Source organism: Molothrus ater, chromosome 5 (genome assembly GCF_012460135.2).
Source record: "Molothrus ater isolate BHLD 08-10-18 breed brown headed cowbird chromosome 5, BPBGC_Mater_1.1, whole genome shotgun sequence".
NCBI lineage: Eukaryota > Metazoa > Chordata > Aves > Passeriformes > Icteridae > Molothrus > Molothrus ater.
Window position 1 is genome coordinate 68359921 of NC_050482.2, and position 18548 is coordinate 68378468.

The window sequence follows — 18548 nt, forward strand, 5'->3', positions numbered from 1 at the left end:
TAAAATAAAAATCTAGAAACTAGAGTGACACAGACCCCCCAGGCAGAAGCACAAGTAACCTTAATTGTTGTAAACTTAAGAAACATTGTTAACATTTTTAGCTTAGTGCTTTTTAAACATTAATCGACCACTCTAGCAATACTGAGAGTTACAGAGAGTTAGACTCAGCCTATTTCTGTGGCTGTAGTGGGAACAAAATACCCATCTCTTATTTGTAGGGAGCTGATTTCACACCAGAAAAACCCAGTGCATTCTACAAACTGCAAATAAGTATACCCAAACTGATCTGGAATTGTTTATCAAGCTAGACCAGGATTAAAAAAGCCCCTACATCAAACATCTAAAACTGCAAGGAAAAGATAATTATCTGGAATAGAAAAGAACCAAGTATCATGAGGTAGAGCTCTGGATTTTTAACGTAATTTCATTTTTTCTGTGAAAGACACCGCTTCTTACAGCAGATATACTCCCTGTACAATTGTGTCACCATGGCTGCAGACTGAGAGAAGACCACAGCTCATCAGCTGCATGGTAAACTTTGATTTAAGCCCACAGATAAAGTACTTATGACATACTTACCTTAAGACACGCTGTAACATAGTCTAGAACAAGGTCAGCAGGGACTGCTGGAAGGTGCTCACATGAGATCTAGACTACCAGCATTTTCCCCCTCCAAAGTTTGCCTTTGAGTAACTGACACCTCGCACATTAGAGGTAGATACACTGTCAAATCTAAACACAGGGAGTCAAAGCCATCACTGATCAGATTTGCAAGCCCTTTGACTCCCATCATTCCCTGCTCATACCAGATGCAGTTACATACTTGGAAAAGAAGCAGCAGAGAAACATACTCAAAACAGAAGCTGACCCTGTTCAATCTTTGCTCTAGTAGCTACATAACACAGCCCCTCAGCTTTCCCTAGAAAGTGTAGTTTTCCCTGCCACAAAAAGCACGAGACTACTATTAGCATCCCTAGTCAGTTACAGAGGGCTGATTGCCAGCACTACCAAATCATGTGTGGTGAGGAAAAATGCTATAGAGTCAAAGCAGGCAGACAAATAGGCCAGAAGTCACACTGTCACAGAGCTGAGAAAGCAGCAGTTCTAAACAGACACTGACCTGAAAAGCAAAAAGTTTAACCAAGTGTAATTTCAGTGCAATTTGAAAGCAGCTCCTTTCAATCACTGCTGCCCCTGCTGAAGTCACTGGTCTTGAAGGGTGCAGAAGCAACAGAGTTAAACAGCTGCAACTGGGATCCAGGAACTGCTGGTGTGGGGCTTGGGGGAGATTACCTCTGGAGGTGGAGGACTTTGAGGCTGAGACCATTTTTTCCTCCTCCTCTTTCTCACGGATGTGTGTCCAGTGCACATCTGCCAGGATCTCCAGAGGATCAACCGGATTTACAATCTGCTGCAGCCTAAGGTTTCCAGCTAGCAGGAGGAGGGCATGGCATAACAGGTTGTAGGCAGGGTGTATGAAGGGCAGGGAGGAAAAGATGGGAGAACAGTGGAAAGGAAAGGTAGCACATCATAGGAAAGGAAATAAGAAAAGAAAATATTATTGGCTAAGGTCAGTTTGCAAGACAGACAGAAAGCTCAGCACTGTGTGCACACGCATCCACCAGTACAGCTCCTCACACCTCCCATCCAAGCTGTGTCACGCCATTCCAAGGCAGAGGGATGCCATTAAAGCATCATCAGACATCATGTCTATTGCAAGAAGCTTTGCTGAAATGAAAGAAGTTCTCTGGGTGTCCAACAGAATGTGGTATGTAAATACCAATTTAGCAGAAATTCCCAGCTCCTTCAGCCTATTCGTTATGATTATTGCCAAAGATATTGTCTTGCTGTTTAAGGTGAGGAATAATGTCCACCTGACTGATGCACCAAGACAAAAGGTTTTTTATTTCCTACTATTGGGCTAGGCACTTCTTTCTAGTCTGGGTACACACTTTGTGAATTAAATAATATGATGGATCTGAGAGTTTCACGTGTGTATGTGCATATGGGCACATGCTAATTTTAGCACCTAAAACCATTTTGTTTACTCCTGACTCTTTTGTACTAACTTGTTCAAAGGGAGAATTTTTTTCCTGAAGGATAACAGCCTTTTGGTTGTGACTTAACAGCTCCCCAGAAGGGAATTCCTGTCACACAAATTATTCTGTTTAAGAGAAATAGCATTACTCTTCAATTACTTGCCTACACAAAGCTCAGCTACTTATGGAATGTCAAAGAGAACAATGGGCACCTTAAGCAATTGATGAGCTTGTTTAAATTCTGCAGAACACCTGCCCTGGGAGCACTTACTCTGAGGTATTAAATTTATAGACCCTGTCTCTATTGCTGTCTGCTCTGGCTCTGTAACTCAGGCTTCATTTATCCATAATAAAATAACTGGTTCTGCAGGGGACAGGTGTTCACCTGTACACTGTCTGCAGGAGTGGTCTTCAAAAGCAAACACCTCAGCCTGAAAGGAAAATGCCCACTTACTTTTGAAAGTAGGAAGTCAATTTTCACAACTGGGTTACCACTGAGTAGGGCAAAGCACTGTTGCAGCAGTTTAGAACCTCAAAAGCAGTTAGATTTTCATATGGTGCTCTAGTGTTTGAAGGAAACAAGACACATTAGCAGCATTTAGAGCTTGCACTCATTATTTCCTGCTGTCTCATTTTAACAAGTTCCTCTCTCCCAGCCATGTTTTTCCCAGACATGACAAAGTGTTTGGGATTTCCATTTCAGGAATGACTATGTGTGAGATTTGGCATTAAAACCGCAGAAGAAACAGGCAGAAGGAACTGCAGGAAGGAGAGAATCAGCAGATGGTCATTAAAGGGAAAGGGGCTCAGAGGCACAAACCAAAATGCAGAGCAGGATTCACAATGTAGCCAAGGATTCTGCAGCTTTATGTCTCTGTTGCCTCACCAGAGTGTTTTTGTATCAATTACACAGCCACAAGGGCTACCAGAGGCGCTGGCCATCCTGCAGGGACAGGAGCCTGGGCTGTCCCCGCTCCGTCCCAAAGCGCTCGCATGCAGCCCCCAGGATGAGTAGGGTTAGCACTTGCATCACCACACAAAGGTCTGTGTTAAAAGGTTTAGGTTTGCCAGCAGGGGCTGAGAAGTACAGAGTCACTCAGCAAGGCTTGGAAAGAGCAGGTCCCACATGATCTGCATGTTTTCAAGTGGATTGCTCTGGGATTTAGACCACTGTAACCTACACTCCTTTAGTTTTTCCACAGAGGCTTGAGCCTGTCCTGTCCCTCTCACCTTTTCCAATAAGTAATGAGCAGCACAGCCAGACATGAAGGGCTGCTGCTTGGCCTAGAGGCAAACCTAACACTTCTTTAATGCCTAAGTGCTTGAGAATTTCAAACACGTGGCACAGCCTTTCCTCAGGGCTGCCTGCTCAGCTTTGCAGGAAGCTGAACATTAATTGCACTTAGATTTGGAATGGTAGCTTTTCTCCATTTCCACTGCAGCAGCAGCACTTTATATGCTGTGGGCAGGCTCAACGTTTTCACTTTATTGGCTCAATGTTTTCACTTTATTGGCTCAAGGTTTTCACTTTATTGCAGTAAGGAGCCACTTGAAAACCAACTCCTTAAGAGTCAGGTCTGAAGCACCCTGACGACTGAAACAGGGGGAACTTCTTCAGGTATTCCATGCCCTTCAGCCACCTTACTAATACTTCTCATTCTTATCACAGAAAAGTTAGACGGCAAAAAAGTTATAATGCTTCTTCCATTTTTTTTTCTCTCTTGGAAAGAAAAAAAGAAAGTTAGAAGCTAAGCTACTGTTATTACAACCATCAGCTGTAAAATATGCAGTTTGACAACTGCATATGGCCCCTTACACACAGGAAGGCACCTGGATTTTCCTCTTATGTATTCTGGCTCTAATGAACCACATTGAGGGAATGAGGGGTTGACAAGCTATTGGGACCATGTGTTACAAAAACCCAAAAATAAACTGCAAGAGAATGCATCATGGAAAATGACACAATCAGTTAGATTTGAATGTTTGATTAATTTTATGACTATTATGTAACAGCTTGAAGAATCTTGAGGGATTGCTGTAGCTAGATTAGTTTCCTTCCAGACTCTCCCCACAGACAGACAGACCCACAGAGGACAACAGAAAAAGCAACTTTGCTGACACAAGCAGTCTAAAGGCAGTACTTCTAATGTGTCCCATGTGTCTGAGATAATACACAGGTGCAAGTAGTCTGCATGTGTAGAACAAATCTGATACTCCTTATTACCTGGAAGTCACTGTTCATGCAAATTACAGCAGCAAATTGTCCAGGTTTTCTAGAAATCCTGAGGTACTTGGTAGCTTTATCACCTTCCTAAAACCAGTGGCAATGACAGATCTGATTTATGGCATTTGAACCAGGAGATGAACAAGGGCTACTGAATCAGTTTTGAGGGAGCTGGTAACACAATGAAATAAAACACAGAAACTCTTCATGTGGGACCTGCTCTTTAATACCTTCCCCTGGAGGTGGAGACAGTGTACGGGTACCTTTATGTGTACCCGAGTCCTCTTCATCTGAGAGACGTTGAAGCCAGAGGCCTTGCTGCAGCTCTCTCTCCCAAGGGTTATACTCCCCCTCTACAGCAGAGGGAAGCACACATCCACATTTAGCACCAGGCACACGTGTACACACACAAGCCATGGAGAGAGGGAAAGAGAGAAAGAGAGAGGACAGCATCAGAAAGAGAGACTGCCTGGAAACACTGCAGCTCCCCGTACTCCCGCTGTGTTCCAAGTGCCTGGCAGGAAAACTGCTCGAATGAAACAACATCCATCCAAGAACACCACTGCTCAGCAGGCTGAACACACAACATGCATGTTGCCATACTCATAAAGAAGTTTTGGTTTCCACAGACTGCACTCACGGACATTCAGCTCCTAGGTTGAGAAGGTAGCCAAGGAGCCTGCTGAGCTCATCAACAACACTGCCACTAAGACTCAACACTGGACCTCTGCTGGCAGTAGGCAGCCAAAGACCTTTACAAAAAAGCTCTTTGGAGTCTACAAGTCTCCTCAAAAAGGAAATGTGAGTATAAAGACAGAGACAAGAGCAGTGAGAAATTTGGCATGGTGGTGAAACACTGGAAACATGTCTATTCTGAGCACAAACTTTGCATTTTGATGACTGAGACAAACACAGGGGAAGGAGTCTTTCCCTAAGGTTTTCCACAGAAATCTTTCAAAGCTAAAATGGGAACTACCTGAACTCCCTTATTTCTCAAGGCCATCTTTTAACTTGGGAGAGGTACAAGCACCTTCTTGTGCAATGCCCTGCTGACAGTGACAGGGCACTACCCCTTAGTGAGGCACTCTAAAACTGAAAACACTGCAACCACAATGCTTCCAGTTCCTGCTGTCAGAGAACAAAGGGCACATTCAAATCTAATTCCAAATAACTATAAAAACCAACCATAAGCCAATACAGCAGCACAAGGCTGTGAATTGACATGCTGGCATGGTGTATGGGAAGCATATTGTGTGAGTACTGGTACTCTAAACTGTCCTGTGGGCAAAGTCCTTCAGCATCCAGAATGAACCACCTCGAGCTTTCCTTGACAATAACTCCCTCAAAAATCAGAGCAACAAAGAAGCAAAAGAAGAAGTAAAGTTTTCCAAGGCAAATCTTTCTTATTCTGTATGGCCAATACTCAACTCATTTTTTCCCTGCTGGCTGGCAGAAACAAAGGATGAACCAAGCTAACCTTCACTTGACTCCTCATCTTCTTCCTCTTCGTATTCTTCCTCCTCATCATCATATTTGTACTCAATCTCATGATTTTGCTCAGCCTCAATCTCTTCTTCACTCTTTCCCTTCAGGAGGGCGTGGATACGCACAGCCTCTTTCCATGGCACACCACCCAGGTCTGAAGGGGGTTGCTGTTCATCATCTTCCTCTTCATCTTCCTCCTCCATCTCAGATTCTGAACTACTGTAAGATTTTAGGAAAAAAAAAAGATTATATTGCTAATAATAAATAATAACATTAAAGATTATGAAGTCAATGCTTTCTTGATCAGTCTTAGATCACTAACAAGTCATTTCAACACACATAAGCCTAAAACATAACACTGATTTTCAGCTTTCAATGTTTCATAGGCTTTTTAGTGACAGCATCACCTGCAGGCTGCGGTATGGTCCTTGCCCTCCTTTTAAAGAAGGAGAGGCAGCAGAAAAGTGCCTCTGAAGCCAAGACCAAATATTTGTGCAGCATTTGTTGTTACAGTTCAAGACAATTGAATGCAACAGAAAGAAACTATTTTCTTCATATCACATTGCTCTTGATAAATCAGTGCAGGAGTTCCTCACAGCATCAGAATGTAGAAGGCCATGGCTTTTGATACAGCAGCTACTGCTGAGATACCCAAGATAATTTTGGTACTTGCTCCTGTGAACCAGAGCAGTCTTTGGGAGTAGAAAGAATACAAAACACATCAGGCAAAGGATACAGCATGTGAATTAAGGAGATGGAGGAAAAAAACCCCAAAATTCCTCACTTTTCTGCATCACAGACAGAAATATGTATCCAATTAACTACACAGTGTACATGCTGGCAAGAAACTGTAGGAAGCAGTGCAAAGATAATTACAGTAATGAGATTATTATTCCCACAGCAAAGTCTAAACCATGCAAAGCAATAAATCATTAGTGCCTTTTAGAAGTCACCTCTGTTTAATTCTAACAGTTCCTCAGCATATGCAGCAGGGGCAGGAAATGTAACCACTCATTCAGCGACATTTAATCTAGCTCACTCTTACATGCCAGACTACCTGGAGGGACTGAGGAGAAAGATGGTTGCATTTGTCACTGGAAAATGAATGAGGACTACAACACACTCACAGATCCTCTCTGCAGGGTCAAAAGGTGCTCCAGCTTTGTTTTACCTGAACAGACCACTGTCATGACAGAACTGCATTTATTAGAGCAACTGTTGGATACTTCTCCTATAAACCTTAAAAGGCCCAATTCATCTGACTGAAGGATAAAACTATTTGTGAATAATTAAAGTTTGGGTGAATAATCTGAGAATAGTATTTCTGCTGCTTCCTTATGCCCACGACCACTGGCTTTGGCAGAACCCATTCCACATAGACAATGAAAGGGAAAACCAACAAATAAAGAGTAATGAAGGTTATACTTCATGTGGGTCTATGAAATAGAACTTGTACAGTTGTACTACCTTATTTACATAATTTTATTCATCTGCTAGTCTGAGAGCCTATTTTTGATAGCAAACCTAATAAGGAAAACCCTTTGTCCATGCTCTGATTGTCACACACTTCTGTCCATAGGCTTTTAAATTCTTCTCACTGGTCTGCATACAAATAACATTATTTTGCTCAAATTACAAGCCACTTTTTCACAGCATAAACTCAACAGTTATTTTTAACATGCTGCCTGATTTTCACATGTGAAATACTGAATACAAACACTGTTGGCAAGCCATGGGCTTGGTGCATGAAGACCAGAGCATATTCCAAAGGCTTTATGCAGATATTGTCACAGGGTTAAATGTGATGTTCCCCTTCTCCCTGATTTACTTTCCCACCCTTTGGTATGGAAATAAACCTGACAGGTGCTGCATGCTGGGGGCTTGGTGTGCTGTCAATAAGGTTTACTGCTGCTCAAATTGTTGCCACGGGTGCTAAACAGGATGAACTGCTGCTCTTCCACCAGCCAGCTTATCGCATGGAGGAGTGACGACACAAATTCTTCACCACACAGCTCACTTCACCTTCTTTGGGTTTTATTTATCACTTGGCTTTTGTTTGACCTTTGAATACTGAGAAATGAGAAGCTGAAATACAGCAGTAAGAGATGGCCTGGTATAGTGAGCATTCCTTTCACATGGAAACCCTGTGCTGTAGGAATTCACTCAATAGCTGAAATTTTATTTTTCTATAAAGCAGAAATCAAAGACCAAGGCAGGTTGCTCTATAGAATTTGCATAAGCAGTTGAGTATCTCATTAGAAAAAGGTGTATGTACAGATTTAGTGCTGAGGAGAGGAACTGAAACCCAAACTGTGGCAATGAATCTCTTCCCTTGCCATACAGACCTCTGCAGCACAAGCTGTCCTACGACACTCCTTTGAAAGGCCACAGGACATGACACCAAAACTGGAGATGGCACACTGGGGGCTACTGCAACTTAAAGGCAATCAATAAGGCATATAAATGGTTTCCTACACCTCACACTACTGTGTAGTCTGGCTTTAATTGCTTAATTGATCTTTTTTTTTAATTGAAACTTAAATAAGATTAACTATCTTTTGAAAAAATATACCTTGAATGCTCTTTCCGATTAACTTTCTCTGCAGTGTGTGCGTGATGGGAAGCTGTGCACCAAAATGTGAGGTCTCTGCCTGATTTTTATCTGCCACTTAAGTGAACCCTGAAAGCCCAACCCATCCTTTGTAAGACACAGAGGGAACAAAGAGTTCCCCATCTCCTCTGCCTGCTCCTAGCCCTGCAGCACTGCACCAAGACAGTGAAGATGATTAAATCAGGGCCTTGGTTGGCTTGTTGCAGGAGTAAAAACTTTTTTTTTTTATTGCTGAAAAAGTAGTCAGACTTCTCCCCCCTTTTTTTATGTCTTTGCAGTCTATCCATGGAATGAATACAGCTGACGAGAGGATACCCAACAGCTACACCTCCTAGAAAATTCTCCCTCTGCTCTCTCTGATATTTGGCCCACACAGCCTTGTCCATTTTCTGAGTAAACTGCTTGCCATATTTAGATTTGGAATATAAAGTTTTCCAGGTCAAAACAGGGGAATTTGATGTATTTCCTCTTTTCTCCTTTTGATAGAATGTGAATTGCCCATGCTGCTTCTCACATGGAAAATTATACAATGCAGTCTACTACAGACAGAAATTCTCATACTGATAACAAGTTATAGGGATGAATGTAGGACAAAAGGAACTGTAACACCCTACAAGACAAAAACCAAATTTGCTAACCTAATAGTGTTCCACCCTCAATCTTCAGAATCTCACAAAACACCTCTTGGCAGTGACCATCAGCTTCATACCAAAATGCCAAAACTCCACTTTTTTAAACTAATTATTGGCCTTTGTAAGTTTTCTGCCATTTATTGAACAGGCCTATTGTGTCCTGATTTAGTGAAATCAAGACAAAGAGTAACAACAGTCAATAGCTCTACACTTTTGTTTTAGAGGTAGAAATATAACGGAGTAAAACCCCTGAGATCATCAATGCTTATTTTGTCATAGTTGATGTAATTCCTAAGCCTAAGCAGGTAACTAAAGGAAGGATGAGTTAAGAAAATATAGTTTGAATCTCCCAAAAATAGGCCAAGATTATTGAATTTCTCATACAGACCTATATCTGCAGGCAATTCATACATAGAATATGACTGTAGGATCTAAGTTTCAGGAAGCAAACAATAGCATTTTCTGAGTTTATTTCAAGTCTACTGGACAGACTCAGAGATGAAAAGGTAAGGGCTGCTATTGCTACAAAGACAAGTAGATGAGAAATTGTGTTAAGAGACCAAGACTCTGCAAAAATGTGTGATTGACTATAAAGTTCATGGGCATACTTCCTCAAGGATTTCCTCTCAATGATTCTTGTAAAAATTGTTTCCACTAGCTCTGCCTGCATGGATGTGGATCCTGGTGTGCTTGCACATAATTTTGCATATAAAGAGAAATTCATGAAGGTGCAACACATTTATACACCTTCATTTTATTACCGTGAAGGTACAACACATTTTTCAACAGCCACAGCTATTGCTTCCATTAATACCTCTCAGGTATTGCACCAGCATTAAGTCAGGATTACATGTGTGCCAAGCCTAAATCTTGAAACCAAACATGGTTTTGAATTGTAATGCAAAGCATAGAGAAAAGAAGGTATATAACTTTATATAGCTATATAAAAGAAGGTGTATAAAAGAAGGTATATAACTTTGGAACCCCCTTCCATTTGAATGCATGTTCTATTTGCTCAAAAGACTCACTTACCTTTGATACAATTGAAAAATTAAGTTTAAAAATCCCTTCCCATTTTGGACCTTAATCTCATGGTATTAATCTCATGGTATTACAGTGCTAGAGGTGTCTTCTGATAGTAGTGAGTTATTGAGAACAGAAACTACAAGATGAAAAGTCTCTGTGTCTCAAAAGCTTTAGAAAGCGCTACATGGTAAATAGTTAAAGAAAAAGGAAGGGCAGGCAAAGCCAGCTGGGAGGGGTGCAGAAAAAGCTGCTGGGCAATGTGTGCTGACCTGCTGGGCACATCCTCTTCTGTCCCTTTGTCCAGCACGCTGCTCAGGTTGTGCTCTGCCAGGGTCTCCTCGGGCACCTCCTCCAGCTCCTCCTCGCGCTGCAGGGACAGCCGGTAGTTCTCCAGCTCAATGCGCTCCGGAGTGCCCCGCAGCCGCTTGGCCAGGCTGGGCTCCTCCAGCCCGTTCACACTGGGACCTGAGGACAAGCCAGGCAATAAACAACAAATGCAACAGTCAGAAAGTCACAGTTTTGAGAGAACTGAGCAACTGGGAGAACAGGGGCACGAGGCAGAGGGAGGTAAATAAAGCGAGAGAATACCTTACGTCATTATCCTGTTCGTCACTACTGGGAGGCCAGACTGCAAAAGGGAATCTTAGTGGTTTTGGCTAATAGATGCTAAAAAGAATGTTAAATGTCCTAGTTGAGAGAGGAAATAGGGCCATTTTAGCTGCAAAAACTAGAGATGCAATGAAGTCTGTGTGGGGAAGGCCTGGGCACAAGGCTGGATGTATTATCTGAGACACAGAAGGAATGCTACAGGGCAACCCTGCTGCATGTTTAAACTGGCACCAGCCAAGGGAAATGTACAGAGTTAATGAGCAAGGCAATATTGTTACTACTTAAAGATGAGGGAAGGAATGAAAAAGGCCAAATTTTAAAACTTTTAATAGACTTGAATTGATTTACTTTTCAATCAGAATTTGTAATGAAATTAATCACAGGGACAAATCTCAGAGAGACATTTGCAAGTAAAAATCCCAGAAGTCCCCCAGAATTGCAAGGATATGTGAACCAGACAGTTGTAGAAATGTATTGAGAAGCTTAATTCACAGTAGCACTCAATGAATTTTATTCTATCCTGCTTTCATCCACTTATTTTTTAAATTGCAATATTTTAGCTTGAACACCATGCCACTATTGACCCCTTACCCATATTTCCATGCCTTTGTTTTGCTTTGTTAAACAAGCCATGCCTTCTCACTGAAGATAAGCTCTTCAGTGCTCTCTGATCATCCCCTAGGTCTCTGCACCTGTCCCAGTTTGGATTAATCTTTCCAGAACCTGAGTGATTAAAAGTGAACGTGGCTTTCCAGATGAGGCCTTATCAATGTAACACACAACCCTGCCACAAATCTCTCATCTGATACATGCTGAGAACACACCTGCCTATTTATATGTCACATAATACTGGTGGCTTTTATGACATTTAGATCTTCCTCCTTTGCTTTCAACTGATAAGCACTTTGTTGGTAGCCAAAATTCTCAACATTTTCTTAGTACATGACCTGGTACTTTCCACTATTACATTCCTAAGTTTAATCTTACAGTTGGCAACATTTTGCAGTTCTTAGTGGATGATGTGCTTGTCCTCCTCTGCATTGATGAGGATTTGAAACGTTGATTCAGCCCTGAATTTCATTAGCAGATGTTTTCCTTGATATTTTTTTTTTTTTTGGCTGGTAACTTTAATGACAGTATTACAAAAATCAGACCCCATATCACTTTTTGGGACACTGCATAGTCTGTAGGTGACATCCAACCCCCTTATTTCCTCCTTTAATAAAACCTCTCATCTCTAATTTAGCCCAACTTCTTAGCTACTCACACTTCATGTACTACTCCCCCGTTTTATCCAGTTCCAATAATTATTTCCATGTGTCAGCATTCCTGTGCTTTGCTCAAGTCCAGACTGTTCAAATGCACTACAATTTCCCTCATGGGAGGTATCAGTTGTCAATAAAAGCTGTCAAGCCAGTCCAGCACAGTCTCTGGTGAACCCATGCCACATTTTATAGCACTTACCTGCATGAGGTCAAAGGACTTCCCTTGCAGAACTAGCAGGTTTTAGTTACTCCTTAAAAGATGCTACACCTACTGTTTAACTGATATGTACATGTTCAGATCACCTTTTAAAGTTTATTTGTTTTGTTTTCTTTTTAGTTTATCTGCAGGATATACTTCTGTTACCCAGTGGTCCACAGTATTTCCTGAATGAGACAGTCAAAGTACATTAGGACAGCTTGATTTAATCACAAATTGTTACCACAAAGCTCACAATTTCATTTTACATTTCTCCCACTCTTCTGAGACAAAGACTATTTGCTTCATTGTATTAGTCTTCATTTCCCAATCCTGCTCTTCCCCACTGACTCTTTTGCTCCCATGTCCATCTGGATTTACTATATACAAAATTGCATTTTTATGTCAGCTCCATCTCCACTATGAACACACTTCTGTTTTCCCTTACCTTGCTTTTACCTACATGCCTACAAAACAGAGCTCTTTGGTTTGCTCTCCTTGGCAAAGTCTAACCCAGCATGAGCTTTGGCAACCTTTACTTTATCCTCACACATTTTAACTTCCAAGACAGCTTTTGCTTCCTTTCTTCATCCTCTGTAGTTTCTCACTTTATTCCCAACAGTTTTTGGTTTTTTTCCAGGACAATTACTCAGTACCACCTTCATATTTCACACAAAATTACACAGGTCTTTACATAATTCCTGGCATCTATTTCCTATCCCCCTCCTCTGAGATAAAATCTTGAAGACAATCGCCAGAAGTGTTTTTCTCTCTTCCTTAGTATGATTTAACCCTTCCACGACATGGGCAAGTGGCTGCCCATGCCTTTAGCTGGAACTCCAGAGCTTCTTCATGGTACAAACAAATAAGCTTGGTCAGGTGGCAACACTGCCTTGCATTTCCAGGGATACTGTGGTCTCCACCATTTCCTGCTGTTAAGCCTTCTGTTGTGCTTTGGTTTGCAAAGTTTAATGGAACTGAACTGCCTTTTTCACTGGGATTCACTCTTTTTCATTCTCTCTCTCTCTGGTGATACCTACTCAGCCAAATCCATTTTTGCAATCCATGTTACATTACCCAGCCCTGAGTTCACAGTACCAGGGGAACTGACCTCGAATTTTGCTCTGCCACTTTGGCTGACAGTAGAAAAAAACAGGACTCTGGGTAACATAGTAACACCAAGGTCAGGGAAAACAAACAAGGAATATATTAAAATAATGATTTAAAAAAGAAGGTTTTGTACTACTCAGAACGTTTTATACACATGGAGTCATCAGCAAGGCTCAGCTACTTTAACAGGAATGTCTTTCCACAAGCTGTTTTTAACTTACTATCTTCTGATGCAAACCCTGACATAGCTGCAAAGTTCACAATAAAAAGGATTCTGAAAACCAAAGAACAAGAACTTTTATCTGTCTGATATTATTTCACTCTTTTTGTTTTCTAACCATCTTAGGGGCTTTTTGTCAGCCTTTTCGAAGAAAAAAACCAACAAAAAACCAAAACAACCAAACCCAAACAAACAATTGCCATATAATTAAATTAAATTGAGTAGAGTTCTTTAAAAAAAGGCTGTTTCAGTATTCCAATATCTAGTGTGGGGAGAAAGACTGGCAGCAATCACTGCTAGGTAGAGAAGGACTCAAAAATCAAGCTGACATCTTTTTACATGCATTTCATGAACATATATGATCCTTCAGGAAAGTTTTTCAAGACACAAAGCATCACTGCCCTTCTCATCACAAAGACCCAGTGTAACTGGGACACAGAGAATGAAACAAATCCTGTCACAGCAAATCCTGTAAGTGGGAGTGACACAATGCAACTGTGTTAAAAAAATCTTAAAAGACAGAAAATCAACCTGAACTTTAATGCAAAAAACTGTGGCCAAGCCAAGATGTCCTGTGAGCTTGACAAGCACTCCCTGCCTCAAAATCTCAAAGTAGAAAGGACATTCCCAGCACCTTCTCTTATTAATTTATATATCCATATAGTTGAGATGCAAAAGTGGTCACATCTCTCCAGTCTGCCAAGAAAACAGCTCTGCATCAGAGAATATGATGCAGAAACTCCACTACCAGTTTAAGCATGGGATTTCTAGGAATTTACACTACACAGACTATTTAGTTTACTTCACATATTTGTTTTGTTTCTAAAAGATGCCTGTTTCTACAAGATGCCATGCATTTAGCAGATATGGCTGTCTGCAAAGCCACTGTCCAACTTATTAACAAATATGAAACAAGAGAAATGCTACTGATAGCCATGCACCACGAAGCCATCAACTATCAGAAGGAAAAGCACTGCACTTCACAAACTTATACAAGGGATGAAAGTAAATGTGAGATACAGGCATCACTGAAGTGTCCAGATGATGGACAATTCCCCCATTTTATACTCCAAAGTTCACACCAACTAATTTGATGCTACAATTAAAACCCCATAAAGACACTACAACAAAAATATAAGTAAGACTGAGGAATTCTGAAGCTTACTGCCTGCTCTCATTTCTCCCTCATATATATATAAGGTGCTAAATGCATGGGCAAAGTCTGTTCCAATGCAGTTCTTGTAGACCTGAAGTCCCTGCAGAGGGGAAAGCTGCCTCTCTTATTAATTAATACACTGTATTCCCCATACTGTTCAGAGTGCCCAGCCAGCACCTGACCTTGCACTTGGTCCTTGCCTCTGGGCCCACAGGGACAAAAGTCAGCAACCATTCCCAAGTGAGGAAAAAGGCTGCCATGGCTGCATCAGCCAGGAAGAAAAGCTGTGTTACTACCCAGAGAGGGGAACTACCTCAAAGCCAAGTGTAGCTTCTTGAACAACCAACTGATCAGCTAAAAATCCACAAACAACATCCAAAATAGGACACATTTTAAAATCTGACTCTTTAATTTGGAAGAGTCAGTGGGCCATGAACATTACATAGATCATCTGAAGGGAGCTGTTTTTCTTAACAGGACAGGCTGCTTAGCTGCTGCATGAAAGCTGCCAGAGCCCTTAATTTATCTCAGCTTTGACAGAGTTTACCTCCTGAAATAATAAGTGTCTGATCAGAGATAACATTCCTAACAGAACTGCTCCTTGCCTGCATGAGTGTGTCCTATTCCAGCAACTCAGGCAATTCCTGGAAGGCTTGAGAAGCTCCTCTTGAGAGAGGATCCTATCTCAACTCACCTCCAGTATTACCTTGTTCTGTAAAATCTACATGTTACTCCCATGGGCTCAATGAAATCTTGCCAAGGTTACTCCTTGACACAACTTCCATGCTGAAGATGCAGGAGAGAACTGGGAATCTGAGAACAATGAATTCTTCCCAAAGGGAAAATACCTGTCTATTTCACTAGAAGCTGTTTTTCAGTTACCAAGCAGTACCTCTAGACTTGCTTTTCTTAGCTTGCTATCTCAATATCTGACTAAGGTGCATGTCCTCTCTTGTCCAGTATTTTGCACAGACTCAGCTGTGGCCTTGGGGAATTATGGAAATTCAAATAAAGGAGTCTACTTTGAAAGACATGCAAAAGGGGGAAGGAATTAATATACTCTCAGGAAAATCTTCATTATGGATTTCCCAAAGCTTGTGGTTTTGTGGTAATGTGAAACACTGTACCTGTTTGTTTCCACTTGTCTTTTCCAAACACTTCAATTACTTCTACCTCCACACAATTGTTTGAGAACTGTGTCAGATAAAACAAATCCTATAGAAACAGCAGTATATTGCCTGTGACCAAGTACTGAAAAGGGAGATGGGAACTTTTCCAGGGGAGTTAAAAAGTGATGCAATGAACTTTGAGTTTGAAATGCTGGAAGTCCTCATATTCCCTTGCAATTAATTTCTACGAAATACCTTTTGGGGTAAGGTTTCTGAAGTGCATTATCCATTCAGCAAACATTATCACTGAGGTCTATACCTCAAAGGCATAGACCTCAAAGGAGAAGGCAGCAAACGAGATCCAGCAGTATTCTTAGCTTCTCATTTTTCATCTGTGTTCATGTCACATTGAGTTTCAGGATTTTTCCTGGAAGTTTCACCCTCACCCACTTCAGTTCCACTAACTGCCTGTTTGTATTCCAATTCCACTTCTCGTCCAAGGGCCTCAAAAGGCTTTACAAGCACCAGCAGACTAAAACAAACCTATTTTGGAAGTAGGTAAGTACTGTAGAGGCACTGCACAAGTCCAGACACAGAGATTAAATACCAGCAAGGCAATCTCACAACAGTCTGGTGGCAGCACCAAAAACAGGATCCAGAATGCACAATGCCAAGCACTTCACTCTCAACTTCACTTCAAGAAAAAACACTTTTGATGTAAGGAAGTGCCCAGCACTGTGTGCACAATAAAAAAAGGAAATCTTGGTATTGAGGCTCATTTGTTAGATGCTGCACACATTCAAACAGAAAGTCAATTAAGACATTCCAACTGCTTTCTTCTGAAATCCTTTCCTTAATCCTCTCAAAAACTATTATCTGTAGATACTGTTAAAAATTTCTGTACTGCACAGCAACAGATACATAAAGCATGTCCATGGCGATTCTGAACTGACTGCAGAAGGGTGTCAAACGGAATGGTTTTTTTAAGGGTTAGTAAGAAGTTCAAAGTCTTAAGTCTGGATTCATCTGCTCTTTTACATTTATCTTCTCTTATAGGAAATTTCTCCAGGAAACCCCTGGCAAGAGCTCAACAGACCTGCTGCATTCTTGTCAGTGCTTGTTTGCACAGCCTCACATCATGAGCTGCAGAACTGCACATTTCCTGCTAGGAGGCCCTGAATTTGGACAAGCACATCCTCAAAGGCAAAAGGGGCAATGCAACACCTCCTCAAACAGACACAAGAACAAATTTATTTGAATCTAAATGCTTTATAGTATCCTGGTTTAGGCTAGGATAGAGTTAATTTTCTCCCTAGTAGCTGGTACCATGTTTTGGGTTTGGTGTGATGTAACATTGGTGACAGGCTGATGTTTTGGCTGTTGCTAAGCAGTGCTTCCCCCGAGTCAAGCACTTTGCAGTATCTCTTGCTCTGCCAGTGAGCAGGTGCACAAAAGGCTGGGAGGGAGTGTGGCCAGGGCAGCTGACCCCAAATGGCCAAAGGGATACTCCATCCATAGAATGCCATGGCCAGAACATAAACTGGGGGAGATCGCCAGGAGAGACTGAGAGCTGCTCAGGGATCATCTGGGAGTCAGTCAGTGGGTGGTGAGCAAACTGCATTGTGCATCAGTTGTTCTTTGGGGTTATTCCTCTCATTCCTTCCTTTTCATTGCAATTATTGTTATTGTTATATTTATTGTATTTGCTGGGATGCCCCGACAAAGGCAGGAATGGTGCATCTGACTCCATGTTCTCAGAAGGCTCATTTATTACTTCATTATACTATATTATATTAAAGAATGCTATACTATACTTAAGAATACAGACAGGATACTTACTAAATGCTAAAAAGATAATTATGAAAACTCATGACCCTTTCCAGAGTCCTGACACAGCTTGGCCCCAATTGGCCAAAGAGTGAAAACAACTCACACCAGAATCCAATGAAACAATCACCTGTGGGTAAACAATCTCCAAACACATTCCACATGAGCAAAACACAGGAGAAGCAAATGAGATAAGAATTTGTTTTCCTTTTTCTCTGAGGCTTCTCAGCTTCTCAGGAGAAAAATCCTGGGTGAAAGAATTTTTTCAGAGAATGTGAATGCCACAGTTATTATTGTAATATTCTACTTTGTTTCAATTATCTCAACCCATGAGTTTTACTTTCTGATTCTGCTCCCCACAGCTGTGTGGTACTTAGTTGCCAGCTGGGGTTAAGCCATCACAAGCAGCCCTGTTACTTTGATACAATGCCTCAACTTTCTCTCTTACTATGGTAGGGTGTTCCCAAGCCCTCAGCCTGAATTACTCAGATACACTATGAAGCCATTACATCTTGAGTTTTCTGATGTTTCCCATTTGATCCATAACACATCCTGCTAAATATAAAAGGCCTGAACTCAAAGAGGATGGTATGAAAACCAGTCTACTCATAAGCAAGATACCCAGTATCCATGAACAGCATTCAAAACGTGCTCAAACCTGAAGAGAGCCCTCCTGAAATTGTTCTGCAATGCACATGTACCAATCCTAGCAGTAAATACTAACTAAGCTTTCCAGAAGATGCACTCTACTGAGTCAAAGCTCTTGGGAATCGTAAATGCAAACTGGCTTATGCTGGACCTGATCAATAAAACTGTCATTAAATTGACAAGAACCAACATTCTCAAGATCTCTGCTACCATGTCAGGCTCCATCCTCACACCATCAGTCTAGAAATTCTCCCCAGCAAATTTGGGACCTAAACAGAAAAATGGGGAGATTAAGCTGTACAGACAGAAAGGTGTTTAATCAAAAAACTATCTGGTGCAGAAGCACCCAGTAGAGTTACCAAAGAACCACTTCTAGTGCTGGCCAAGACGT

The 18548-nt window shown here is 41.4% G+C and overlaps 1 protein-coding gene across 3 annotated transcripts in view; it reads right to left on the reverse strand.

Annotated features, from left to right (window-relative positions):
- MICAL3 (microtubule associated monooxygenase, calponin and LIM domain containing 3) overlaps positions 1-18548 on the reverse strand; it is a 160498-nt gene that overhangs the window by 37161 nt on the left and 104789 nt on the right. For 2 of the 3 annotated variants that reach the window (XM_036400849.1, XM_036400847.1), the window contains exons 20-22: positions 10287-10482; positions 5741-5967; positions 1294-1431 (exon numbers count right to left, since the gene is read on the reverse strand). In XM_036400849.1, coding sequence (XP_036256742.1) covers positions 1294-1431; positions 5741-5967; positions 10287-10482 — 561 coding nt within the window. Of the gene's footprint in view, positions 1-1293; positions 1432-4526; positions 4617-5740; positions 5968-10286; positions 10483-18548 lie in introns of all 3 variants that reach the window. The other variant, XM_036400848.1, reaches the window with a different exon arrangement.